Consider the following 26,711-nt stretch of genomic DNA (forward strand, 5'->3'; position numbering starts at 1 on the left):
TATTCGGCCTTTTTGCCCTGCCATTTGCCCTCTTTTTGTCAGTGACTCAACCCCGCCAAAAAATTTAGCTGGTCTACTCTGAGCCCCTCGCTGATAGCACACAACGTAGGACGGAGACGTGACTTTGGATTCAGCATCACGCACAGCGCAGCCCAGAAACCAATTCCATACTATCATCATAATGGCAGACTCGGAGCCGCCGGCACAGCCGCCGGCACAGCCTGCCGGAGACCTGCACCTGGACGAGGTGACGGGCGAGAAGGTGGGTGCCTCTCCGAGACGATAGACAGACAGGGAGAGACGAGGACTAACGGAAGCCAACAACACCTGCAGGTGTCGAAGACGGAGCTGAAGCGTCGACAGAAGCAGCGGCAGCGAGACGAGAAGAAGCAGCAGAAGGCGGCCGAGGTGGCGGTCACGGCGCCCAAGAAGACGACCGGCCCAGTGCCGATTGTCGAGAAGGACCTCGATCCTCGCGAATACTACAAGATCCGATGCCGGCAGATCAAGGAGCTGCTCGACACTAACGAGCCAAACCCGTACCCGCACAAGTTCCAGGTCAACTACGACACGTTCAACTTTGCGCGCGACTTTGAGCACCTCAAGTCGGGCGAGGTCGACAAGACGCGGGAGATCCGCGTGGCCGGCCGCATCTTCACGACGCGGCGGTCGGGCGTCAAGCTGATCTTCTACGACATCCGCACGGGTGCGGACACCAAGTCGATCGGCACGCGGCTGCAGGTCATGTGCCAGTCGCAAAACGTCAAGGAGGGCGGCGTGCCCTTTGACAAGCAGCACGTCCATCTGGCCCGCGGCGATGTGGTGGGCATTGTCGGCTGGCCAGGCCGCACGGCACCCAAGAGCCGGCTGGAGAAGGGCGAGCAGGGCGAGCTGTCGATCATGGCGTCGGAGATCGTGCTGCTGTCGCCGTCGCTGCACATCCTGCCGTCTGAATACTACGGCTTCAAGGACCACGAGCAGCGCTTCCGCTCGCGCTACCTGGACCTGCTCTTCAACGACGCCTCGCGCGAGACGCTCTGGAAGCGCAGCCGGATGATCAAGTACATCCGCGACTTCTTCAGCACCCGCGAGTTCATCGAGGTCGAGACGCCCACGCTCGCCGCCATCGCCGGTGGCGCCACGGCACTGCCGTTCATCACCCACCACAACTCCCTGAACCGGGATCTGTACCTGCGTATTGCCCCCGAGCTGTATCTCAAGATGCTCATCGTCGGTGGCTTTAACAAGGTCTTTGAGCTGGGCAAGAATTTCCGGAACGAGGGCATCGACCTGACGCACAGCCCCGAGTACACCAGCATCGAGTTCTATGCTGCGTACTACGACGTCTACGACGTCATGGCCATGACGGAGGAGCTCGTGTCTGGACTGGTGAAGGATCTCACCGGATCGTACAAGACGAGCTTCACGACGCAGCATGGCGAGGTGTACGAGGTGAACTGGGAGGCACCGTGGAGACGCATTGACATGATTCCAGAGCTCGAGAAGATCACCGGAAAGACCTTCCCTCCCGGCGACGAGCTTCACACCGACGAGACGAACAAGTTCTTCCGCGAGCTCCTGCAGGAGCTGAAGCTGGAATGCCCGCCGGTATGTATTGCGGCTGTTGACCGATCTAGCGTGAGGAATGCCAACTGACCATGATGCAGCCGCTGACCAACGCTCGCATGCTTGACACGCTTGTCGGCGAGTATCTCGAGCCGCAATGCATTTCCCGTGAGTGCAAGATTCGACACTGTCACATCAGCTCGGCGTGCTAGCTCAATAATACTGACACATCTTTCTAGCCGGATTCATTCTGAACCACCCCCAGATGGTTTGTCCACTTGCCTGCCCTTGAGCCAGTCACGTCCACCTGCTGACACTGTGTTCTAGATGTCCCCTCTGGCCAAGTACCACAGAGACCGCAAGGGTCTTTGCGAGCGGTTTGAAGCCTTTGTAAGAGTGCAACCACTGTAATAGAAAACAGTGACTGACAGCCGATTTCTGGGAATAGGTTTGCAAAAAGGAGATTGCGAATGCATACACCGAGGTAAGGAAAGCCTAGAAGTAGACACACTATGCATATCAGTCGTCTGACTCGTCATAGTTGAACAACCCCTTCGACCAGCGGATGCGCTTCGAAGAGCAGGCCCGGCAGAAGGCCCAGGGCGACGACGAAGCCCAGCTGGTTGACGAGAACTTCTTGCGCGCACTGGAACACGGCCTTCCGCCAACCGGCGGTTGGGGTCTAGGTAAGATGTGGCGGTGTGGCGTAAGCAATGGGCGAATGCTGACATAAGCAGGAATCGACCGTCTGGCCATGTTCTTGACGAACAACTATGCGATCCGCGAGGTGATCTCGTTCCCGATGCTCAAGGAGGATAAGCCTGGCCCGTCGGAGAAGTTTGCTGCCGAGGAGGTAGATGTGCCTCCGATGCCAGAAGAGGGCATTCGTAAGTCTGAGATGCTTTGATATTGATGCTATCCTCTGGCCTGAAACGACAGCTGACGTTGCAGCCCACAAATGAGCATTCACGACTGCATTTCCCACGGGTTGGATGGGAAGAGGCCGGCATGGGAACACGGAAACACGGGAACACGGCACAACGCAATGCGGACTGGAAGGGAAGGGATGATTCTGTTGTATTGCTGGGTGACAACGTATCTGTACAGGACTCATGCAGACACCAAGAATAGTCCAAAAGAGAAAAGAGAAAGGATTGCGATTATGGTTTCGAGGCTTTTGAGGCCGTTTCCAGCTGCCGCTGGATGATGCGCAAGCTGGACTTGGGGATGCGCAGGCGGTGAGCCAGCACGAGGGCACCAGTCAGGAGGGCCAGACTGCCGGCCTGATGGGTAGCAGCAAGGTGCGTGGGCACCATGTAGATGAGGGTGGCGATGCCCAGGGTGACCTGAAGGAGGACGAGATGGACGAGGCCGGTGGTGCCGCGCTTGATGTTGGACGGCAGGAGAGCGGCGACGTTGCCGCGGCGAGCATATGCGAAGAGGGCGAGGACGGAGCAGAAGGTAGTAGTGGCGAGGATACGATGGTCGAGCTGAACGAGCGAGGGGTTTTCGAGCATGTTGCGCCACCAAAGATCGGCGTGATCGGCCTTGCGGGCGTAGTGAGGATCCCAGAGCTCGTCCTTGGGTGGCGTGAGGCCGACACCCATCATGGGGAACTCGTTGTAGATGAGGCCGGCATCGAGACCGGCAACGAGGGCGCCAGACATGGCAGTGACGAAGATGAGGGCTGTAAGCACGGCGACAGAGCGGCGGAACGGCTGCAGGGCCGGCAAAGCGAGCACGGAAGCCAAACGGGCACCGGCAGCTGGATCTGCCCGGAGACGGATATCGCGCAAGACGGCCAGACCGGCCAGCATCATCCAAGAGTAGCACACAAAGGCGGTGGCCAGGTGGGTGGTCAGGCGGTATTGGGACACGCGGGGGGGGTGTGCTCCAGGGGCAAACAGCTCTTCACGCAGGCCGGAGCTGACCATCCACCAGCCGATGAAGCCCTGGAAGCCGATGAGGGCGGCGATGCCAAACAGCTGCCAGGCCATGGGTTTGGCCACACGGCGGCGCAGAACGAAGTAGAGGGCCGGGGCGACAAAGGTAAGGCCGATCAGGCGGCCCCAAAGACGGTGCGACCATTCCATAAAGTAGATCTTCTTGAACTCGTCGAGGGTCATGTGCGGGTTCAGACGGGCGTATTCAGGGCTGGCACGGTATCGAGTGAACTCAGCCTCCCACTCGGCCTCTGAGCGAGGCGGGAGAGCACCGGTGACCGGACGCCATTCCGTGATGCTGAGGCTATACAGGACGTCAGTTCCGAGGTGATATGGGGGCGTTTGGGGGGGGTCTGAAGCCGTGGTCTTACCCAGATTCAGTCAGCCGAGTCAGGCCGCCCCAGACAACGATGCCAAAGACGCTGATGGCGCTTCCGATGAGCCAGTAGGCGACGGCCTTGGAGGACGTCTCTGGGAAGAAGCCCTCTTTGTCCGGTCCAGTCGAGGATGCAGCAGTAGTAGTAGTAGCAGGAGAAGCAGTAGCGAAAACCGTTGCGAGAGACCTCGACAGACACGTGGCCCTCTCGGCCTGGGCAAAGAAGCCCGGCGACATGGAGGCGGCACGGCTGTTTGGGCGGCGCACAGGCACAGCTATGGTAGATTTAAACCGGCTCTGAAACGGCGACGGCTGAGACAATTGGCGCAACATCTGCGAGAGCTGGGGCATCTGCTCATTGCGCAAGCCTTTGCTGCAGGACACAGGCACCCGCGCGACCAGGACAGCTGTCCGGCGCAGAGCCGACTCAAACAAGGCCATTTCCACCGTCAGACCTTCGATTTGGCGTGAATGAGGCACGTTGCGATGTGCTCTTGTGTGACAGAAAAATCAGACTCGACATGGTCGATGTCAGGCCACAACCAAGCCACTAACACGCCGACATTTGTCAGCCCGCATTGATGCACCAAAGGGAGAGCCCCGGTACGTGCATAAATCAGATGTCGTGTCGAGCTTCCATGGAAGACAAAGAGACGGAAGCGGTTGGGCCTGGCGCATGCGATTGCCGTTTCCGTGAGCAGGTACGAAGCGAGGGAGATGTCTGCCCACGGCCAACAAAGAGCGCCTCTGCGGCGGTGACGTCTATAGAAGCGACATGCGCCCGCAGGCCGTCTCGTCTTGACGCTGTCAGACGAAACACAGATCATCGCCGAAATGGGTTGCCTACTGGACTTGGTGGCTCGCTGCAACGACTACATTCTCGAGGGCGTTTCTGGGGCCCAGGACTGGCTCCCGCTGCGGCGCAAGACGGACGGACAGCAGTTTGTCGGTCAGGTTCTCTCTCTCGGCGACGGCAGAACATGGCTCGATCGTCTGCTCACCGCGGGCCACATCGATCCCCCACCGGGTCAAGATTCTGATGCCGACAACGACAACGACAGCAATACCTTTTACCGCGCTTTGCAGCGACTCCTCCGCCACGACAATCTCGTCTCGATCGCGGCCTTTGTTGCTGTGCAGCTACTGGAAAGCGTGACAGCACAAGTGGCAGTCGTCTGGGACCGATGCGATGCCGGTTCGCTGGACGTGCTGCTCCACGACCTACCGCGTATGGCTGAGATGGGCGTGTATCGGGGCGTGGTTGGCTGCCGGGACGAGGGCACCGTCTACCTGCCCGAGTCGTTGTGTTGGCACGTCGTGCGATCTGTCCTGCGGGCGCTCTCCTGGCTGCATGATGGCGACGGCAACCCGGTGCAGGACGGATGGATGCCGGTCCTGCACAATGCCGTGCAACCGGCCAACATCTTCTTCCAGCACCCGCGCGGACGCGAGACGTACGGTCTCTGCAAGCTGGGCAACTACTCGCGCTGCTTCGTGTCCGGCCACATTGTCGGGCCGCACGCACGCAGATCCCTGGCCATGAAACCACCCGTCGCACTCGCGGCTGCTCCAAATCCACTCTCCGTGCAGGCCAACGACTTGGTGACGCGTGGCACCGACATGGCTGCGCTCGGCGAGGTGCTGCACCATATGATGACCGGTCGGCCCTGGACAAGCGCAGCCAGAAAACTGGACGACCAGCACAACGAGGCCCGGGACAAGGACGTCGCAACGGATGCTAACGCAGGACTCGAGGGCCAGACAGAAGCAGAGGACGGCGACAAATACACGCATCAGCTGGAGCTGTTTCGAAGGCGCCTGCTCCAGTTCGCAGACCTGCAGAACTGCCCGGCCGAAGCTGGCACAGCAGCCATGCTGCTCGAACAGGCCCGTCTCGGCTTCGAGGCTTGGCGCAGCAGCACGCTCGATGGCCGGCAGCACGTCTAGGCGGAGGACCTGGGCGTTTTTGAGATATGACGTAGGCCGATGCGCTTTGGTGTCGCAATTTCCCTCTCTTATACGGAGTAATATAAAGTATCCGCAATAGGGATCCCTTCTAATATTTACGTGGCCGCTTGTATCTTCAGCACTCGTGCGCCTTTTTACAGCACAACGCGACGCTATCCTGCTAGTGCTGCTCGCTTGCGGGGTAGATCGGCACTACTATTACAGCGCCTGGTGGAACTGTCACACAGGCCCGGCCGATAAGCAGCACGCTTTATTAGGCCACTCGAGCCTCTCGCTTTTCCACTTTGGTCTGGCCATCTCTCGTAGCTACATATTTCGCGCTCTCATCGACCTCATCTGCGCCTCAGAGCCACCCTGTCGCAACACCTGCGCGCCGCGATCCGCTCCCACGGCGGTCGAGGAACGGTCGGCGCGTTCTCGGTCGATTCCACGTGCTGTCGACGCTGTCCTTTCCTTACTGTCTCTTTCTCTCTTTCTCTCTTTCTCTCTTTCCCTCTTTCTTCCTCCTTCTCTTCCTCTTCTCTTTCTGCCTTCTCCTCTTCTCCTCCATCCTCCATTCCCTCACAATGCCGTACCCCCCAACCCCTCCGCTGCTTCTCACCCGCCGGCTTTCCTCCTTTCTGCACTCCAGCCTTGCGACCATCCAGGAGCAGCAGCAGCAACATCACCAGCCAGCACTGCAGACGGCCCTGCTGATCACCCCCTCGGGAAAGCTGCTTGCATACGAGTCACCCGTCGCTGTGCGCACTTTGCGCACCCAGTCTTCCGTGGCCGCATCGCTCTGGGCCATCCATGCCACATCGTCACCCTCTGTGGCCGTCGCCCTGGGACAAGAGCCCCCTTCCAACTCCTCCACAGCTGCTGCCGATCCAGCCGACCTTTCCACAGCCTCCAACTCGGCCTCGGCTGCCGAGAACGTCCTCACCGACACGGACGATGACGGCCAGCGACAGTACGACAAAAGCAACATACCTGTCAGCATCGCCGCGAGTTTCAACGGAGGCGCCGTCTTTGTCGTTCGCCGTTTGCGCTGCGGCCTCTTGTTTGCCTGCGCCACTCCTCCGCCGGCCACCTCCTCTCGTCCTGCCACTGCCACCGCATTGGGGCCTCTCCCTTCTGCTTCCACCGCGGTTTCGGCCAACCCTGCTGATGCCCACTCTCTCCTGCCGCCACGCTTAGCATCCGCCGGAAAATCTCTGTCGGCCGCCTCGTCGTCTCATCCCTCGGCTTCTGCTCCTCGAAAATCCCGGTCGACAGCAGCTTTTCCGACCGCTGCACCACCCGACGTCGTTGTGGACAGCTCTGCCACAGCGCCGGCCGGCACCGATGACGGACGGCCTGGCACGGCCACCGATGCAGCCTCCTTCACAACCACGGGAACCACCACCACAGTCAGCGGTGCTGGCGGCCTCTCGGGTGGCGCCAGCTCTGTGGCAGCAACAGTGGCCATCGTGCGACGGCAGGTCGAGGAGCTGGCCCGATTGTTGGATGAGAAGCTTGGTGCGCTTTCCGTGCCGGAAGAGAATATTGGCGTCAACGGATTTCGATGAGCCTGCAGAGGAACACTGTGACGAGCTATTGCTGGAGCATACCCGGAGAGAAGAGATCCGTCATCGTTGTACGAGACCGCTACGGCTACAGGAGACCTGTGAGGGACGAGCCAGATGCCAAATGTCTTACTGTATAGAATATATGCCAGCCCACCTGATGTTGTTGTCCCCGAGCGAGATGTCGTAGATTGCCTGCCCCGAATGCCTCCTTCGCCCGATGTCCCTGCTCATTCGATGCTCAGACGCGTGATGCTATCGTTGGCATCCGCCATGGTCTGGTATCCTACGCGGCCCTTGCTGCCACCGGCTCGATTGACACCCGCAGTGCCGTCTGCCAAGATCGCGCCTCCGCTGCCACCACTGATACCACTGATTGGCAGCGGCGGGAAGAACTTGGCGTCCAAGCTTCCGCTGTTGCTTCCCGGTCGCGACGACGGACCGCCCCACGGCATTGTGTCCCGCTGCAGCGGGCTCTGCGTGATCGGACTGTTGTGCACGCTCATGCCCGGGCTGACGGCACGGCGCTTGAAACTGACCGGATCCAGGTCGTCGTCACGACGTCGCTTGCTATTGATGCGGCGCGTGATCTCCGCAGCACTTGGCAGGACCGGCTGGTGCTGCTGATGTCCCCTTAAGGCCCGGCTGTGGCGTGTCACCTCTGGAGGAGCTGGCCGTCAGGGCGAAGACTGCGCCGCTCGGAAAGACCATGTTGCTGCTCGAGCCTGAGCCGGTCCCCAGAGGCGAGTCCATCGAAACATCGTCAGGTGACAGGCACGAGGGCTGGCGCGGCGGCGTTGTGCGTGCAGAGGCGCCGTGAAGACCAAGGTTTGCCCACATCGACGGGCTCCGGGCACGACGTCTGTCGGTCGGCAACTTGGCACCCACCGAGAGCCCCAGACCGGCCGAGGCTGCATCCATGGCCATAACGTCGTCCGCAAGGTCGTCCAGGTTTTCTGGCATGTTCGGACTCGAGTTGGGCGTTGTCGCCACAGACCGAAGGGGCGGCGGAGGCCGCGGCCGGAGCAGCTCGGGCTCCATGTCGCTCTCGAGCACCTGGCGAACAACCTCGGCCTCGCGTCGGAAGTCCGACTCCACCGGCGTGCTCTCTTCAGCGAGCGCGGCCCGGATCCGTGCGAAGCCCTTGGTTTTCGGCTGCGACTGTCAGCTACACCATCTGCCGTCAAGGGGAGACACCGGGAGCGTCGGCGTACCAAAAGGTTTCCACGCCGCGTCACCACACGACGGACTACTCCCCGCTGGCCATCACGGCCGGGCGTCAAGACGGGCCCTTCCCCAGCCTCGGTGTGTGCTTTCGGGCTATCGTCGCTCTCGCTTCCCGAGATATGCAGCTGGTTGGCGGCCCAGCTGATACTCTCCCGACGGGCGTGTGACTGCTGTGCCGCCACGGTCCCGCCATCTCGTCCCAGTATGTAGCCAGGCGGAGACCTGGACAACGTGCTCATGCCCGCGGGCGATGCAGCCGGCGGCGGGGTGAAGATGGAGCTGAATCCTAAGCCAAGGGGCCCGCGCACCTTTCGTCTGGGCTGCTTCCGTGGTCGCTGGCGGTTCTGAAAGGACAGCAGGCTGTTCATGGCGGGCGAGCCTGGCATCCAGGACTGGGTGGAAGGCGCCGTCGGCGTCATCGATGGCGTGGTCACCCTGCCGACCTGCGGCGTCGTGACAAACGGCTCATCCAAGTCCTCGTCCATCAGGTCGTTGTCGTCAGAGCTGGACGACGAGTCGGAGCAAGCGTAATTGACGCTACCCAGGGACCCCGACGGCTGCGCCTTCTCCTGGCTGCGACCCATCATCGACCACAGCGATGTGGATGACTCGGTGGCACCTCCGTAATCGCCAGGCTTCCTGCCAGGAATGTTCATGGCCGCGTGGCTGCCGGAAACGAGAGGTGACGAGTCGGGTGACGACTGCTCTGCGAGAGTCGAGTGGTGCAGGCTGGTGGCCGCCCGTGAAAAATCGAGGCCGCGAGATCGGCGTGGCAGGATGTTTGTAGGGGACGCATAGATCTGAGAGGGATCGAGTTTCGGAGAGAGCGGCGTCGGCTTTGCCATGTACGTAGGCTGGTTGAGGAAGAACTGCTGCTGCTGCTGCAAGATATGTGCACTGCTACTAGAAGCAGGCGTAGACGGATGTTGTGGCTGCTGGGCTGATGGTGGCTGGCTGGCTGGCAGCTGCAGGGAAGCACCCCGATATTGCAACGAGGACGGACGTCTGGGGGTGACCGGTACGGTATCCACCGTCGAGCTGCCAATAAAACTATCATCCCTGCATGTCCGTCGGGTGTTGGGATCGAGGAACAACGGCGGCGGAGACAGCCTGCGGCAGCTGGACGTGCTGCATCCTCCGTCCGATAAAGAGCGCGTCTTGGTCGAGGGCGAGGGAGCCAGCCTGGCAGTCAATTCCTGGGTGGCAGCGGCTGCAGACTGAGCTAGAGGAAGCCCGGTTTGGATGGCATCGTCAGTCACAGCTCCATCGTCATAGTCCATCGTACAGGTTGTCGGCAAATCGAGCATTAGCGTGGCAAAGAGGAGAGACGCGATCGACGACTGTATCCCAATGCGGCTAGCCAGCGTTCACCAGCAGCACATCGGCTCAGTTCTGCGGATGCTCATAAAGGCGGCGAGGCAGGGACTCAGCGGGCGCAGGACACGACGGGCCATCGACCGTGAAGGAGATGGTGTGAATAGGCCGCTGCTAACGACGTGTTTGGCGTTTTGAAGGCTATTATTGGCAATACTGGAATAGTTGCTCGGAGCTGTTGGCCGGGCGGTGAGCTGGCCCGTAGCGGGGTTCGTATCTTAGCACAGCGGCTAATTGGTTGGTCAGCAGCATCACAGGCAACATGAAGAAAGCATCCGCCTCCAGTTTCGGGTGAGTGTCCAGCAGCTATGCGGCATGTTGGCGGGTAAGAACAGGAAATTTATTGTATTCATTTTCTACCTTCGAAGCAGTCTTCCCACCCTGCACTCCATATGATTTAAGCGCCTAGCCGACTGGTCCACTTATATTATGCCGGCAGTTTGGCGGTCTTTAGGCGGTGAGTGCCACGGCTGGCTCAGTCATACCAGATGGCATTCATGCCAAACCCGGGCTCGGGGATGCGCACGCGTGCCACCCTTGACAGAAACTCCTCGTGCCACCGGTATATCTCGACCCAGCCCTCCTGGTCGTCGGTGAGGGCGAGCCACTCGGCGGACCAGTCGCACGGACTGACAGCGTTGGAATGGCCGCCGCTCGTGGGAGTGGGGTTAAGGCAGACCTGCGTCTCGATGCTGCCACAGCTGTGCAGCCGGAAGGCGGAAATGTACCCCGTGAGTTCGAAGCTATTCGCACGCGCCGTGGCAAAGAGATAGCGGCCGCTGTGGTCGAGCGCGCAGACGTCGCTGCGGTACAGGCCTTTCCCGGTCACTCGGTCGCGCGTCTCGATGCCAGGCGGAATCAGCGGGTAGGCGTGATGGGTGTAGATAGGCAGGTGGCTGGCCGGATCAATGACGTACTCGCACAGACGGTTTCCCGCCTCCATCAGTGCGTATAGATACTGGCCCGACGGGTGCATGGCAACCCAGCGCGGGTGGTCGCCAGCCGACGGCGCATCGACAGATCCCACCAGCTCCACTTGGCCGCCGTATGCTTCCGACGCCGTCTGCTTCCGGTGCACCCAGATCTTGTTGCCAGATAGGTCGGCCGAGTACAGGTACGTCTCGGTCGGGTCAAAGACCATGCCGTGGATCCCAGAATTTGGCTGGTAGGCATAGTTTTGCACGTTTTCGTGCAGCTCTCCGGAGGGGCCGACGCTGAACACGTTTCCGTAGCCTGCATGCTTGTAGAAAGGGTTGCAATACACCGCAAACGGCGGCTTCCGGGCCGGCAGCAGGAAAATGGCCCTTGTGTTCGTGCTGCTGGATTGTGCCTCCGCTGTCGGGTCGTCAGTCTAGAAATAAACGGTGGAAAATCATCTCGGGGACATTAGGCGTTTCTCACGGTCACCACCAATGGGGTGTGATGCCTGGTGTACGATTTCAGTCGGGCTATTGACTGCAAAGCTCGTCCACTTCTTCATGGCCGATCCGTAGAGGTTTTTCTTGGCGTGCTGGGCAGGGTACGTGAGCATTTCGTCTCTCACCGATCCCAGGCCATGTGTTTCTTACGTCAAAAGCCATCCATGAGATCGGCTCGTCGTGCGGGATCTCGGTCCTCCTGATGAGCCGAAGCTCAAGAGTCTCATCATCGAACTCGACTGTGAAAATGGCACCTGGGGGCGTCCAGGTCCCGACCATTAAGTGGTGGAGAGGCATCTTAACCGTGTGCTGCCAGAACGTGGAAATGCGTTTTGGAGAGAAGCCTGTTGTTACTGCAGCACTTCAAGCCTCACGAGAAGGCGCGATGCTTGCGAAACATTGAACCCCGCCTGCCTAGCAGGCGAAGTTGTCGCCGGTAGACGGCGGCAAATCGGGTCGGGAAAGTTGTAGCAGCGGTAGATTAGTTGATCCTACACGGGTCTTCTTTTAGCCGCGCCGAGGACCACATCAACTCGCCATTTCTCATGACACATACACTGACTATTCCACTCCCCTGATTGCCTAATTATAAGCGCAAGCTACAAAAAGTTATACATCGTCGTCAACCGTTCATCTTTTCTCCAAGACGAGATTCCGAGCTCAAAGCTAGGACCTCGACGACTCTTTACTTGTTGGCTTTTCTCTTTTTACGGCGAGTCTTCTTCTTCGCCGCAGAACTGCTGGTGTCTTTCTTGGACACCTCCGCCAATGGGCTCTTGCTTGCTGGTCTAGAAGATGCGCCTGGCTCGGATTCCTCTTCGCCATGGCTGACCCCCTTGTTCGCATCCAACACCACGGCATCTGCCACTGTCGGACTGTGCAAGCTGATGTCACGGTGGTGTTGTTGCCCGCTATGTCTTCTGACACCATCGTCTTCTTCTGCCGAGCTGTTCGTTTCCAAAACCACTTTTCGAATGCCCCTAGTTTCGATGATATTCTCCGTAATACTGCCACTGCGCACAATCGGCCGGCAAGAAATAACGGTGCTGTGATCAGACACCGAAATTAGAACGCCGGTGGCGCTGCCACTTCCACTTCCGTTTTCGTGTCCGGCATTCTCCGAGCCAGACTGTCCTGCACTTTCGGTCGCAGCAGTATCGCTAACGTCTATTTCGCCACCGTCGCTGCTTGAGGCACGCTGCAGCTCCGCCCCCACCGCGGGCTTCCCCTGGCTGCTGTCTGTATCGACAGTGGCGGTCAAGGAAGGCTCCTTGTCCTCGGATGCAGCTTCCTGTCCGCTCACAACACCCCGAGTGCCATAGCTTTGTAAAGAAGTGCGCGCCTCGTCGCTGTCGCTTGTGTGGTGCTTTGGGCCGAGAAGATGAGTCGTCTCGTCGTAGTCTTCGTCGTCATGCTCTTCATGTTCCTGGCCGCCCTCAAGCAAGTTTACATTCAACCTAACGCCCGGAGTAGAAGCAATCCGGGGTGCGGCAATCGCCGTCTTAATCTTGACCGTCGTCGACCGGGTGTTCTTTGGGTTGTTGGCCCGGTTGGAAGGTCCGAGGTGGCGCAGATGCTGCCACACCTCGTCAATGTTGGTGCGAACAGGGACTGTGGACTGTGTCATGCGGCCATCGCCCGTTGAGCAGCGCCGCAGCATAAACATGGTCGCCTTGGGGCTGGTTGAGAGAACTTGCGCGTCTACGGCAGGGGAGGCGCGTTGTTCCGGCGTCTGTTGAAGCTGGTTAGAATTACCACCGGCGCCAATAACCACTGTCGCTTCGTTTGCCGAAGCGGAGCCGCCCAGCTCCCCACCCAAAGGCAGGTGGCGATTGGGACGGGCGCGCGGAGCAGGCTGCAGGCGGCGGATAGCCTTGTGAACGTCAATGTAAACGTCGGACTCGTCAATGATTTCCCTATCCGACTTGTCAGCATTTGGGGCCATACAGGCAAGATACACCAGGGCCGACATACTCTCCAATCAATTCCTCGATAACATCCTCCAGAGTGACAACTCCCAGGGCTCCATGGTCCTCGCCGGGATATTGCGATACGAGCACCATGTGCGACTTGCCCTCCTGGAAGAAATTGACAATGTCTAGACAGCTCGTCTCCGGGCGCGTCTCTGGAAGCGTTGCAAGCGGAAACTCGCTGACAACTTTGCTGTCTTCAGGGTCGTAGGTAATCAAAATCTTGACAAGGAGCATGCCGACGAAGTTGCTTGGGTTGCCAGGCTCGTGGATAGGAATGCGGGAGTAGCCAGCAGAAAGGATCAGGTCCATCGTGCTTTCGTCCAAGACGGTATCTTCAGACATGGTAAAGACATCCTCCATTGGGGTCATGACGCTGGAAACGGGCTTCTCCTTCAGATCCAACACTGCACTGATAATGGTCACCTCATCCTGGTTCAATCTCTGCGAAACATCGCCGAGAGACCGGTGCAGCGTCACCAGCGTCTTCAACCCGCTCTTTTTGTAAACGGTTCCATGGTCCTCGCCGAGAGCACGGTCCAGCACCTTAGCCGTGGGCCATGCAATCGGTGCCATTAGCCACATTAGGGCGAGCACAGGCTTGGACATGACACCGCCGATCTGTAGCCCATAACGGACACAGATTGACTGAGGCAAGACCTCACCGAATACCACTGTTGATGTTTTGTTAGCCTTGCTACCCCGTCAGGGCGAGATACGACACCGAAACAACATACCGATCAGCAGTGTACTTCCCACGACTGCAGCCACACCACCTCCGAGACAGCGGTCGAGCACGACAGGGAGCGTCTCGTTGACAATGACATTGGACAGAAGCAACGTCACTAGGACCCAGTGTTTGCCGCGCTGTAAAAGGTCGTAGACTCGTCTCGCGTTTTTCTGTTGGGGCTCGGTCTCATCGCGTGAAAGTACCTGCAGGTAGATGCTGTCTTGTCCCATCAATCTGCAAAGCCACCGGCTATTAGTATTATTTCGAGAACACCGGTCCACTACAGTCCCAATGGGGAGTAATGACCCCAACTTACGCAATAGTCAGGCCAGCAAAGGCACCACCCAGCAGGACGAGGACAGCCGAGGCGAGGTAGAGCACCCAGAGCTCCGATTCGGGTTCGACATCACCCCGGTCGTCTGTTTCAAGAGAGTTCGGGACACCTCTACGCAAGTATGGCAGCGGGCTCGCAGAGACAGAGGCGACAGGGAGACTGGCAAAGAGAATTCTTGCAAGGCCTAGCACAATAGTGCGAGCGGAGCCGAAGCCATTGATAGTCTGGCCGGTCCCTGAATGCGCGTGTGGAAGCAGCTGGCGATTGTTCGTTGACCGAGCCATGGATATGGGTGCTTATGAGCTTATCGAATGCCGAAGGCGAGCAAAAAATGGGTTGGAGAAGGTCTCCTGAAAAGGGGGATTAGCGATGAGGCTGTTCCGTACGGCGGGAGTCGATTGTCAGCTCTGGTAAAAGATGCAGGCTGACCTTTTCACCGTCCACAGAAAAGAAGGACGGTAAAAATGATGCGAGATGCTGGCAACGCGACGTCAGAGCTCTGCCATTTCTTGGCGCGCCGTTAATATGAGAAAGGAATATTATCCAAGTGAAGAAAGTTGAGATCAATAGTTGGCCCCGTTGTGTAGCATTTCCGAGAGTCATTAGTCAGGCAGGTGGGGTCCTACAAGCTGTAACGCTAAGAGCTATTACAGCGGGACCAATTCGGCTAACCTCCGACGTATCTGATCGCACTATTCATGTCAACAGGTGTACGAGCTACGTATGCGCAAGAGAGATCATGCATTGTGCCAGTGTGTGACTGCATACGTAATACGAGCATATAGTGGCAAAATTGCATGGGAGGAGCCCTCGTACACTTTCCAGCTCAAAGGTGGCATTCCCCCACCTAAAGGTTCTGCTCCTTTCGTCTGCATGACTATTGCATGTAGCAAGCCTCGTATCATACCGCATCCAGTCCTCTCTCAAAGTCCACCGAATATTCGATCCTTTTCCGCATTTAGCAATGTTGAGCGTTGGCTGATGTCGTGCACCGCCCAGACGCCGAGCTCGGTCACATATTTGTCGATCAACTCAGGCGGAACCCACTCAAAGAAGATGTTTTGCACCTGTACCTCGACAGCACACAAGCCGGACGGAGAAGCTGCGGCGTTTTCCAGAACGCCTGCTGCATCCTGCACGCGCTTGCTGTTCGACCTGTCATGCCACGCTCGTGTCAGTTGTGTGGGCTCGTTGTTTTCTATCACATGCTGATGCGGATCGCCGGGAGGAGCTATTTTTTCGGTCTCCCCCAGCACAATCACTTTTGAAGTGGATCCGGGCTGCTTGGCGCTCAGGACAGCTGGAAGTGAGCCCGTCTTGTTACTGACAGCACCCGAAGAGGCGATGCGGTCTGCCCCCAGCAAGACAATATTGACGCCGTGGGCTGCCAGTGCCGCACTGGCGTCCGTATAGACGGTTATATTAGCTTCAGCTCCTCGCTGGTTAGTCTCGGACCTGATGTGGCGGACGAGCGTAGCTGCAAGCGATACCCCTTCAAACAGAGGGCGGGATTCAAGCACGCGGATTTCAATGGACGCAAAGTGAGACCGTGACAGCAAACAGCGCAACGACTGCGTGATCGTCGAACTCTCTGAAAGGGTCAGGATCGACAGTGTAGAACCAGCCGGGAAGTTCTGTTTAAGGTATTGTCCCAACGCATCGGCCACCGGCTGAGCCGACAAGGCAGAGGTTCTAAGCTCGAGACGCCGATCAAGCTCGCCCACGGCTGCATTTCGCAGGCTACTCAATTTCAAGTCCACGGTGTCAGACTGTGTGCGGAAGTTCTGCAGCATGTCCTCTATGCCCCCCAGCGCGCCCAAGAGCGTGCTCAGAATGGCCGCGCCCATACTCTCACGGCCATTCTTCCAGATGTTCCACGCCGCCATACGAACCAGCGCCCACCAGCGATCTACCGAGGAAGATGACATTGGTTGCAGCGGCTGCAGCTCGGACATGTCCAGTGCTTGGACAACGTCCTTCAGCGTGCTCAGGGCAGTGGTAGCCAACTCGCGGGCTCCGCTTTGATAGTCGCTCCCAAGCCGGTGCAGTCCATTCGTCAAGATAGCACCAGCGCTACCTGGATAGCCACCGAGGTCCTTTTCAAACCAGGCACGGCGGAGGCTTTCGGCCAGATGGGGCACGCCGCCGAATTTGGCCGAGTCCTCGACATCCGTAGGGTCAAACCACCCCCAATCCTCATGCTCCCAGTCGATCTGGATCGCAGAGTCCGGTGCCTTCAGCTGATAGGCAAACGGGTAGATTGTCCATTCTCGACCAACAGACGGGTCACTGAAGGTATAGCTCTTTCCCTGACGGATCAGCTCTAGAGTTTTCGGCGTCAGGGTGGTCTCCTCAAGCAGCTCGCGCCAGGCAGCAGCCAGCGGCGAAGCGTCGTCAGTTTCAATGCCACCTGAAATTGGCGCAAGATGGTGCCTAGCACCCAGAAGCCAAATCAGCATTTGTCTTCCATTGGGCAACGATGCGCCGTCCTTACTTGTACGTGTTGACTTTGTCGCTCCTCTTGAAAAGGGCCACCATGGGTTTGGCCTCATCTCCACTCCCTGTGGGATACTTGATGATGAAAGACGAGACCACAGACCGCTTCTTCAGTGGGCTGGCCCCTTCCGCCATACTTGTCTTTCCTCGTGTAGGTGGGCTGCGTAGAGTTGTAAATGGGGTATTGTGCCAGGGAACCTGGTACTTGTGGCTAGTCGCACTTGCAGATATCTGCCGAAATAGTCGGCGTGGAGATGTAATGATGCAGGGAGTTTGCATCACGATTGCCAACACCGGTGATAAAGGGGGTCGGACCACTCAAGAGAAGCATCTGATTCCCACGAGCAAGACACAAAGCCACGTGATTGGGCCGACAGCAACTGAAGTCCGGACTGTAAGGCGACCCAACCACGCTCAACGGCAAGATCCCAGCGACGGCGGGCAGCTTCCATCAGCAGGAAGGCAAGATCATGCCACTGCGTATCAATATCGAACAGCTACCGCCAGTGACGACAGGAGTGGCTGTTCACCAGTACGTGATCGTATTAGGCGACATGGTGGACGACAGCAGCATTGTGCACAAGTTGTTACTGCCCGGAGCGTCCTGCTCCTTCAGTTCCAGAAGGGTAGGCAGGTATAGTATCAGTGGCATCCACAACGAGGCGTGCAATGGCTACGCCGGTCCCATAGACGATGCCGGCAGGTGTGTATTGTTGGGCACGTCGCTAGCCCTCGCAATGGCACATACTTTAGAGCGAAGAGTCGTCGTAGCCCTTCACCGTCGATTAGTCAGCGCGGCTTCGACCATCCCTATGTGCTGATCGCAGAGAGCTTGACCAACTACTGTACGCATTGACGAACCGGGACCATGTTTTGCTCCTCAATTTCCTGCTTCTTATCGCCCTCTGTCACCATTCGTCGTCAGGATATTCGCAGACCTCGCAAACCGGTCGAAAACCAGACCATAACCCAGAAAGCCGCCCAACCAAATCAACCAGAAAAGCCGCCGTTCGTGAGCTGTCTACGCCTCACGTACCCGTCCCAGTCTTTGCACCCGCCCGCCTCGAGGCCTGGTGGTTGGTGCTCCAGCCAAGCTGTGCTCCCGACAACTCCTCTGACTCCTGTGGCTCGATGTCACCTGCTCGCGCGCGCTCCAGAAGCAGTCGCACAACACAGCCCTCGATGTGGTTGTACAGCTTCGCAGCCACGGAGAACTGCCGAGAACAGATGTTGCAGTGGCCCCCATGCACCGCCCCATACTCTTTTAGGCGGAGCTTCAGATACGTCTCGGTGGTGTTCTGCGTCTTCCGGAACTTGGCAGCGTGGTGAACAACTGCCAGATGGCGTTTGAGTGGTTCTACCCGCAAAAAGGGCCGGCCAAATGACTTTGCAAGTTCGTCTGGACAGAAACCACAGTACAGCTGTCCATCGTAGTGTGTGATGACGTGCCGGACAAGATCGTGCTTCCGCGCAAAGCCCTTCTTATGGTATGGGCATGTCTGGAAGGGGCATTTCTTGTCTGGCAGAAGCTCGTTGATGGACGTATCCTGATCTGCCATTTCGTCGTTCAGCAGCGGCAGGCAGTGCTGCTCCCCATCGCTCTCCGTGTCGAGCTTGCCAAGCAGCCCGACCGGCCTTTCCCCGTCTACGCTGATGCCTCGGTAGTGGACGAACTGAACTTGGCAGTCCTTCTTGTGGCCAGGTCGGGCCATTGCCGTACTGTCCTCCATCGAAGCTAGTGTGGGGATGGGAGATCCTAGGGAAGGCTTTGCTGACGATGGGCCGGTGGCCGAAGAAGCTGCCGGCATTATAAAGCCAGGCTCGTTGCTGCTGCCGTAGCCAAAACTGGACTGTTCTTGCATCACTGGGGTTTCTTATGGCGCGGACCAGAACCACGGCTGTTAGTACCTGGCGGCCTGGCATGGGGGAGAAGGGAGATGGGGGCGGACTCGCACCGGTGCTCGAGGCACCCTTGCAGAGCTCGTGGAAACAACTCACGGATGATGAAGGCGGGTGAAGAAGCCTCAGCCGCCATGCTGTGACCCATCCTCGCCCCCTCGCCCCTTGCGATAGTGCCTAGACACAGAGGCAATGCTCGGGGCTGCCTGTCGTACCAGAGTGTAGCGTTGCGCGTCTCTTCGTCGAATCGGCTGCTGACATCCCAGAAGCCATCGGCGACGGCAACAGCATACACAACCTGGACACGAGAGTAGCGGCCAATATGGACAACATAACCGTAGACGTGCGCCGTCCCAAGCTCGAAAATTTCGGCACCACACTCGGTCTCTGCGATCGGATCGTCCAGGAGAATGGCATACCGCCGTTGTGGGAAGGTATAGCCGGCCCGCCGGTAATATATGGCGCCGGGGAGAACGATCCCCCGTATGTCTCCCGACGAGGTTCTTGCCACGATGGGTTGTGGCTCGTCCGAGGCCATTGCTGTCTGCTGTGCCGGCATGATGCCCACATCCGCGGTGCCGCTGAACAAGGTCTGGCTGACCAGAGCAGTGGCCGCAGAACCCGCGTCGAGCTGCAGCGAGTTTCCTGTACCGGGATTCTGGGTGCTGTGAACATAGTTGTCGTAACACATGGCGCCTTTCCTCATCGGGACAGCTGTCGGGGCTCCCGGTGCAGCGGGCAGCACGCCTGGGCCAATGGAACCGACGGCTTCTGCTGGCTGGTCAAAATACGCGGGCTGGATCAGGTTGCGTCCAGACATCATGGCGTCGTCTGTGTGGTGGCTTCCCGGTCCATGCACGAGATCCCGGGCCTGGAAGAAAGCGGCGAGAGAGTTCCCTTCGCACGAAGCCGGCGGCGAATGGCTCTAGATCAGCGTCAGGGGCGGTGTTGCTGGTCTGTTCTGGTAGGCTTGGTCACATCTGGGGACGGCGAGCTGGATCGGCGAACGAGAGGACACCCCGGGATATATAGATCAGATCTGCAGAGGGGAGTGCCCAGACGCAGCTTTGCCATGACATGGGAGAGCATAAAATATCTCAGTCCACGTATGCCATTCATCGAAGTTGGCCCTGTCGAGTCCGACAAAATGGATGCTAGGGGAATTCGAAAAGGGCTGTATGGCATGAGACAGTACGCGAAGAGGACGGCCAAGCCGGCTGGGGGCACAAGGCTTGCGGGTGGCCGTGGATGGGGAAAGACACCGAACTCTATGCATGTGGTGTGCCTGGTTTTCGGCGTAAAAAGGGTCTCCATCGAAGCCGGCAGCACTGCGAGAGGGGGGTAGCGAAAATAAGAGCCACGCTTTAAGAATGACAATAAAATGCCAACCATGTCCCTGATGTGACGACCCCCTTAACCTGAAGAGCGCATCTCGGGGATGCCGCTTAAGACCTTTAATTCAGCAGCTGGCATGGTGGGTGTCTTAACTAGCGGTTCCAATGGTGTGAAAGACGAACAAGTTTTCTGTGCACGAGAAACGGCCAGGGCTCGATACGCAAGTGCATGCAAGCGCCAAGACAACGCCAGGAAGACACTCTGGGAGCCAATGGCAGCACCAGCCACCGGCCACCGGCTGTCTTCCGGCAGAAGCTGCAGCCTCGAGAACAGAGACGCTGCTGGAGGGCGACTTCCCGCCAGAATACCCCAAAAACACATAACTGGTGGACATGGCCAAGCTATGCCAGACTAATCCAGTAGGGATCGTCTGTGGAGGGCATGTCCAGCTGAACTCCCCCTGCTCGCAGCGCTACGAGCAATGGGGTCGCGCGCTTCTGGTGGGCCTGCGGCACTACTATGCATCTTATATAGTACCTTACCATTCTTCCCGCCTATTAGGGCCGGAATAGGCTCTGCCAATGCACGTACGGGGCCGGCTGTAACAGGAAATAGAAAGGCACGAGACGAGGAGACAAGAGACAGCAACGGGCAGCTGGGCTGAGATACTATGTAGCTCTCTGTCGTATCTACCCTTGTGTCTCACGAAAAAGAGCGGCCAGGCCTGTCTTCCCAACGAGCGTCTAGTTTTGGGAAAGGCCCGCGCCGGCAAGTCCTTGGAGTCGTCCAAGTCTGCTAGTGCAGAATATGGCGTAATCCGTCTGAGCTCAGATGCCCGCGATAGCAGCAGACCGGAAATCTAGTCAGGCACAGGCTGTCGACACGGGTCCTGTCTGGTCGAACAGACGTCGGGGTAGACATAAGGCTGGAGGGGGACCCTAGTCCCCGTCCTGTTAAGCTGCCTGGCTAAGCATGCGGTGTGCTGCCGCCATGCAATGCACGAGCTGCTCTGGTGCGCAATAATTACAATGTATACGGAGTACGACCCTCAGCTTTCCACAACCACGTGATAGCCGTCCATCAGGCCGAGACTGCTCCTCGTATCTCACATACATAGTAATACGACGTGGAGTCCTCGTACGTACGTCGTACATAGTAGTAGTCTCACGAAGCTCCACATGGGAAGCGACAATACTTCAGCCTCGCGACTATCCAAAGTTACGGCCAAAGTTCCGAGCTGATTCTCGGGGATATGCGATTACCAACGGGAGCTAGACTTGAAATGAAGACTTGTTATGATAGGCTAGTCAGGGCCCGCGGCCGTTTGCTGTTTTGCCATGTATCCCCCACTCAATCGACAGCCCAAAACGGCAATGCCGAGGCCTGCAGCAGCGGCAGCAAATCTTATTTGCGAAGCGTTTACTCGTACATGGTATTCCCACATCGTCGGCGCCATGTTTTTACCACGAAACGACATTAGGTTGGCGTATGGCCATGCCTCTTGCAAGGCGTTGCGAACAGAGGCCTGCACGACCCAAGGGGGCGACACCAGGCGGCCGGAACTGCGAGCACCGTCCGTGTGCTGGCTGTTTGCGTGCCGCGCTGGCTGCTGTTCGATGCTGCGCGGCCGCGATAAGCGAGTTGGCGGAAGACGAGTAATAAACGGAGTACTCGCATTACGCGATCAGAAGGGTTCATCGATGCAAGCCACGTGATTCGCGGGAAGCGTGACAGGTGGGGCCGTGGATACCAGCGCAAGCCAATCATCACGGGCCAGCTCAACCCGGAGAGATGACGATGGCCTTGGGCTTCACCTCCTATCTGCTGTCTACAGCGCTGTCTGCTGTCTCCTGTCTCGGTGGATAGGGTTCGCGTGCGTGTCCATCTTCGAGGGTAATGTGACAATGTGTGCCTGGCTGCTGTCACCCGGCTCTTCTGCAATGTTCTCGTTGCCACCCTCCCCCCTTTTAATCTTCCCTCTCTTCTCTCTCGGCTTCACCGCTCAATGTACTCCCTGTCTCTGCAGCAGCCCCACCAGCTCTTGTACAGAGATCTCACCAACACCGCTTACCGCCAGCCTCCAGGGAAGACATATCTAGCACCGTCTCGCACAACCCGCCAGCTCCCACCGGGAGCGACCCTGCAGTGGCTTCCAGAATGCCGTTCGACCAAACGATTACCATCATCAACAATTCCGGCAAGGTGATCAGCACGGTACGTTTGCTGTTTCCCCACGCGTCGGCCCATGCGTCTTCCCCACGTTCTTACCTGCCGCTCCCGCTCTCACAGCGTCTCTGACTCATTGACAGAGCAAGCATCTTGTCGGCATCTTCAAAGAGGCCAAAGCTGCTTACCGGGAGAAGAAGGGTGCACTCAGGCAGGAGAAGACTGGCGGCTTTGGCCACGCCCAGGCTTCTCGCGGCCCGCCTGGCAATACCGGCAAGGGCCCCTTCGTTGAAGAGTATGATGAGGGGAGCGGCTTGGACGACCGCGAGTATGGCTTCCGCGGCCTTGGAAACGCCCGCCAGCCGCTCTTTCTCCAGGGCGGTGGCCGTCTGTCGCAAGACAGTGGACGACATTCCGGCGCCACACCGCAGAGGCCGCACGCTCACCAGCCTCGCCGCAGCAGTAGTGTCGGTGGCAGCAGCCACCACTCCAAGTCACGTCACAGTCGACATCGTCCCAGCCAGGATAGTCCCCGGCCGCCGTATCCGCAACTGACCGAGGGGAACCTTCGTTCCCATTCCGAGGTCTCGTCTACGGCGCCATCGTCTTTGCCGCCCCGCCGTCTTCTGGCCGCTGCCGGCCAGCCGGACTTCCAGCCACGGCCCCTCGTTCGAGCGCAAACAACCCCGGCCGCTCCCGAAAGCATCGTCCCTCAGACGGCGGTCGTGGTTGCCCGGCCGAGATCCAATACGGCACTTCGGGATTCTGGGGCAGATCAGCTCGATATGCATTTGGCGTACGGTGATTTGCCCCCCGACCTGGACACGTACCCCGATCCAGACGCTGGGGCGGCCAAAAGCGAAGACGAAGAACAGAAGAAGGCCCAGGCCAAGACGCTCATCGATTACATCGAAGCCCTTCTGGACGAAGCCGAGTGCATTCACCACACTGCCGCCTCTATCATTGCTCGCCTGCAGAACAGCCCGGAAGCAGCGGCGGCTGTTGCTCTGACCCTGGCCGAGCTTTCAGCGCTGCTCGCCAAACTGAGTCCGACCTTTTTGGGCATCATCAAGGGCGGAAGCCCGGCGGTGTTTGCCCTCTTGGCCAGCCCACAGTTCCTCATCGGCACCAGCATTGCCGTTGGAATCACTGTTGTGGCATTTGGCGGCTGGAAGATCGTCAAGCGCATGACCGACGGCAAGCAGGCCTTCGAGGCAGCCAGCTCTTCGCCGGAACAGCAGCGGCCGTCCAGGCTGCCAGCTGGGCCGTCTCTTGCTGGTGTGCAAATGCACAGCCTTCCTCCGGCTGTCGACAGGACAGCTCCGACCGTGATATCTGACGGCTTTGACGAGGCCGTCGTGCTGGAGGAGGAGCTCAGCTCGATTGAAAGCTGGCGCCGCGGGATTGTACCCCCAAGCGGCCTCGAAGACAGCGCCGTCGATGCCGAGCTCATCAGCCCGCAGGCGATGCGCTCGCGCAATGGCGACGACGATACGCACACCGTGCGAAGCTCCAGGACTCACCACAGCAGCCGGTCGCGAACCGACACCAGCTCCCAACGGAGCAGCCATAGCCACCATCGCAGCAAGCGCCATCAAGACCAAGGCCACGGCAGCGCAGGCACCCAAGAGGCAGGCAAAAGCAGCAGAGGATCGGTGGTCGGAGCGGCTTCTGTTGTCTCTAGTCATCACTCACGGCGTTCTGAGAGCCGCGCAGTCGAGCGGTCCAAGTCTGGCAGCATTGTCTCTGCGTCTTCCGCATCGCCGTCATCGCCGTCGTCTGATCAGGGCACTTCCCGCAGCAAGGAAAAGAAGGTGAGCAATAGTGGTAACATGCTGAAACAGCTGTTCAAGAAAAAGAGGGAGAAGGACAACAGAAACGGAGGGGACGGTCACCGGTCAGTTCTGGGTAGATAGCCAAGACGCGTGTGTCATGGGTTGCATTATTAGCATGTTTTTCTGGACAGCATTCGGAAACACCAGGGTGTGTAATTAGCTAGCAGTTGTTCGCAGATTGAAGAAACATCGTTGCAGCATTCCCCCAGACGTTGTAACGGCCTCATACCCGTCCTATCCGCTAATCCTCTTCGTCCTCCTCACCCTCCGAGTCAAGAATGACAGCCGGCGGCGCCTGACGGACCTCTTCGTAGAGACTGTCGGGCATGACAATTTGGGTTGAGTCAGCCGAAAGCGACGCTTGAAACAGACAATGCTGGGGTGCCGTCTTTCGCGATGACATGGCGACATCCTGCTGATGCATATTGCTGTTCAGCCCTGTCCCACTGTCACCGTCTGCTGATACAGGTGTGCCATGGGATATGCAAGAGTCCGGCGGCGCTTGAGAGACTACTGTCCCACCCCATGGAATGCCCGTTCTGCCCGCTGTAGCAGCCCAGCCTTCGCTGTTTGTACCGTGCACCTCTCCCTGCGTGAAAGGCTTGCTAACCGCCCCGCTTGAGCTTCGCGTCAGTCGAGCTCCACCACAATTGTATCTCTCATCCGGATTTTCATGCGCCGTCCGAGGAATTGGTGGTCGTTGCCTGTGAAGCATCTGTCCGTCGGGCAATCCACAGAGTAACTGTGTTTCAATCTCCTGTGAGATAGATAGCGCCTCTTCGGCGGTCTCGTCTGGACTCAGCCCGTCGCCTACAGTCCGGCCTTGTACGGAGACAAGAAGTCGGCACCGAAGGTTGGCAAGGAGTGCACCGACAACAGCAGGTGGCACGTATGTGTATCGTTGTGGAGGTCCATCAACCCATCCGCTTTTCTTCATCATTTCGAGGGGAACGGGGTTGTTGAGTTGATAGACCTCTGTAAGCCTGTATGCAAAATTGGCCGCCACCCGACCACTATTGAATTCAGCATTTCCTTCCCCGCTGCTGCTGTCGATTTCGCCAGGCTGCCGGAAACCGCCTCTGACCACTGCCATGTACTGAAGTTCACAAATAGGCTGGCCAACGTACAGCCAAAATCGGCAGACTGTTTGAGGTATCTTGTAGTTTCGAAACTCATGATCCCGAGTTCCGTCGACTATTTTCTGTGCCTGTTCTGGCTGAACCGATATGATAATATCCGACCGGTCTGTCTGCGGACCTAGACTGTTTATTGCCTCCAAAGAAACCCGCTGACTCTCCCAGCCCTGACTGTGATGTGTCTCGGAGCCTAACGTCTGACCTGATGGTCTTTTGATAGCATCTGACCTTCTTGTGCCTACATGCGGTGCAGACGAAAGTGGTGGCCTTCGCGACTTGGCACTTTGCTGGTCTTTCCGTAGGCCGCCCGAAAGATGCCTGTTTCCTTGCCTTTTTCTTCGCGGTGTGGGTGTATCTGGTTCCAGATCTGACAGTGCCAATATACTGGCAGCGTCACTTTGAGATACGTCTGCTGGCCTGACGGCGACTGGTGAAAGTGGTATGCCATTTGGAAACAGTGGGCTCATACCACAAAGCTCTACCTCTTCATCTGTATCGGGTATCTCGTCTGTAGGCGGCGTTTCTTCTTGTTTTGTCTGTTGGCTCACATGCGGGCGGGCATCTTCACCCGGGGAGTTGGACAACCGGACAGGTGTTTGGCGAGATGAGCGCTTTGGTTTTCCCAGAAATAGTTGCAATTGAAGCCGCGTTTGCTGATTCGCTGAGCTTGCGCTCCTATTGCTGCCTTTGGTGAACAGAAGACCGGGCGGCTCTGTCGCAAAATGTGGATCAGAGACGGCCGTCGTGGATTCGCAGTTACGTTTTTTTGTGACCGCTGGCCTATTTGTCCGATCGAGCCAGCCTCCTCGAGTAACAGCCAAATCGCTACGGCTAGCATCGACCGGTACTTCTGATTCGTGCTGTAGAGGAGAGGATCGTAGGTTTCCAAGAGGGCTGTGGTGGCGATCCAGAAATAAGACTGGTGTGAAAGGGCTTGGCTGCGATGAGGGAATCTCAGACCGTACAGATGGAGGTGTCATGCTGCTTGATATTGCCCTTGCGCCATGTACTCGGCACTTCTTTGGAGTCTGTGGTATGAGCAGTAGCTGAGGACTCGTAGGCCCTTCTGGCTTTCGGGTCGTACCGATATGTTTGATTTCTGGCGACCTGACTTCGATTTCGTCATCGGAGTCTTGTATGACGGTTGCTCTGGAACTTTTGTATATGCCACCATCGTATGTCGCACTTCTTGCTCCTTCGGATGCAAAATGCATTCTACTTTCCACCCGTGGAGAAGAGCCCAGCTGAACCATTTCGGACTTTCGGGAAGCTACCGGGTGCTTGCTGCTGCTATGATGGGTGTCGTCCTTCCCAGTACTTCCTGGGCAATTTTCAGTACCCTCGGTCCGTTCTATCGCATCTTGGCCATCATGGTCGTCTTGGTCTGAGCG

At 58.1% G+C, this 26,711-nt stretch overlaps 10 protein-coding genes across 10 annotated transcripts; 4 read left to right on the top strand and 6 right to left on the bottom strand.

Moving 5' to 3' along the window:
• Window positions 1-181: 181 nt before the first annotated feature.
• Window positions 182-2,528, top strand: CMQ_4091 (lysyl-tRNA synthetase; the record flags this gene model as incomplete). The annotated part of the gene is made up of 9 exons (XM_014320029.1): window positions 182-262; window positions 334-1,608; window positions 1,668-1,734; window positions 1,806-1,834; window positions 1,894-1,956; window positions 2,015-2,050; window positions 2,108-2,252; window positions 2,304-2,453; window positions 2,506-2,528. The coding sequence occupies 9 exons, from the start codon at window positions 182-184 to the stop codon at window positions 2,526-2,528; spliced, it is 1,869 nt and encodes a 622-aa protein (XP_014175504.1).
• Window positions 2,529-2,726: 198 nt separating this feature from the next.
• Window positions 2,727-4,326, bottom strand: CMQ_3366 (cytochrome c oxidase assembly protein cox15; the record flags this gene model as incomplete). The annotated part of the gene is made up of 2 exons (XM_014319304.1): window positions 2,727-3,813; window positions 3,881-4,326. The coding sequence occupies 2 exons, from the start codon at window positions 4,324-4,326 to the stop codon at window positions 2,727-2,729; spliced, it is 1,533 nt and encodes a 510-aa protein (XP_014174779.1).
• A 393-nt stretch (window positions 4,327-4,719) lies between these two features.
• Window positions 4,720-5,832, top strand: CMQ_3639 (uncharacterized protein; the record flags this gene model as incomplete). Its single annotated transcript, XM_014319577.1, has 1 exon — window positions 4,720-5,832. The coding sequence occupies one exon, from the start codon at window positions 4,720-4,722 to the stop codon at window positions 5,830-5,832; it is 1,113 nt and encodes a 370-aa protein (XP_014175052.1).
• A 587-nt stretch (window positions 5,833-6,419) lies between these two features.
• Window positions 6,420-7,403, top strand: CMQ_3302 (uncharacterized protein; the record flags this gene model as incomplete). The annotated part of the gene is made up of 1 exon (XM_014319240.1): window positions 6,420-7,403. One exon carries the CDS (start codon window positions 6,420-6,422, stop codon window positions 7,401-7,403), a length of 984 nt encoding a protein of 327 aa, XP_014174715.1.
• A 227-nt stretch (window positions 7,404-7,630) lies between these two features.
• CMQ_3266 (uncharacterized protein) lies at window positions 7,631-9,907 on the bottom strand (the record flags this gene model as incomplete). The annotated part of the gene is made up of 3 exons (XM_014319204.1): window positions 7,631-7,934; window positions 8,002-8,543; window positions 8,615-9,907. 3 exons carry the CDS (start codon window positions 9,905-9,907, stop codon window positions 7,631-7,633), a joined length of 2,139 nt encoding a protein of 712 aa, XP_014174679.1.
• Window positions 9,908-10,476: 569 nt separating this feature from the next.
• On the bottom strand, window positions 10,477-11,698 carry CMQ_4106 (carboxy-muconate cyclase; the record flags this gene model as incomplete). Its single annotated transcript, XM_014320044.1, has 3 exons — window positions 10,477-11,336; window positions 11,403-11,511; window positions 11,570-11,698. The coding sequence occupies 3 exons, from the start codon at window positions 11,696-11,698 to the stop codon at window positions 10,477-10,479; spliced, it is 1,098 nt and encodes a 365-aa protein (XP_014175519.1).
• A 406-nt stretch (window positions 11,699-12,104) lies between these two features.
• Window positions 12,105-17,084, bottom strand: CMQ_3961 (duf21 and cbs domain containing protein; the record flags this gene model as incomplete). The annotated part of the gene is made up of 6 exons (XM_014319899.1): window positions 12,105-13,335; window positions 13,394-14,063; window positions 14,127-14,353; window positions 14,436-14,688; window positions 15,388-16,886; window positions 16,948-17,084. The coding sequence occupies 6 exons, from the start codon at window positions 17,082-17,084 to the stop codon at window positions 12,105-12,107; spliced, it is 4,017 nt and encodes a 1,338-aa protein (XP_014175374.1).
• A 614-nt stretch (window positions 17,085-17,698) lies between these two features.
• On the bottom strand, window positions 17,699-19,671 carry CMQ_3827 (c2h2 finger domain containing protein; the record flags this gene model as incomplete). The annotated part of the gene is made up of 4 exons (XM_014319765.1): window positions 17,699-17,722; window positions 17,811-17,854; window positions 17,986-18,822; window positions 18,948-19,671. 4 exons carry the CDS (start codon window positions 19,669-19,671, stop codon window positions 17,699-17,701), a joined length of 1,629 nt encoding a protein of 542 aa, XP_014175240.1.
• Window positions 19,672-22,340: 2,669 nt separating this feature from the next.
• CMQ_3839 (uncharacterized protein) lies at window positions 22,341-24,265 on the top strand (the record flags this gene model as incomplete). Its single annotated transcript, XM_014319777.1, has 2 exons — window positions 22,341-22,397; window positions 22,493-24,265. 2 exons carry the CDS (start codon window positions 22,341-22,343, stop codon window positions 24,263-24,265), a joined length of 1,830 nt encoding a protein of 609 aa, XP_014175252.1.
• Window positions 24,266-24,425: 160 nt separating this feature from the next.
• CMQ_3891 (uncharacterized protein) lies at window positions 24,426-25,277 on the bottom strand (the record flags this gene model as incomplete). The annotated part of the gene is made up of 1 exon (XM_014319829.1): window positions 24,426-25,277. One exon carries the CDS (start codon window positions 25,275-25,277, stop codon window positions 24,426-24,428), a length of 852 nt encoding a protein of 283 aa, XP_014175304.1.
• Window positions 25,278-26,711: the final 1,434 nt, after the last annotated feature.

The sequence above is a fragment of the Grosmannia clavigera genome, assembly GCF_000143105.1.
Source record: "Grosmannia clavigera kw1407 unplaced genomic scaffold GCSC_113, whole genome shotgun sequence".
NCBI lineage: Eukaryota > Fungi > Ascomycota > Sordariomycetes > Ophiostomatales > Ophiostomataceae > Leptographium > Leptographium clavigerum.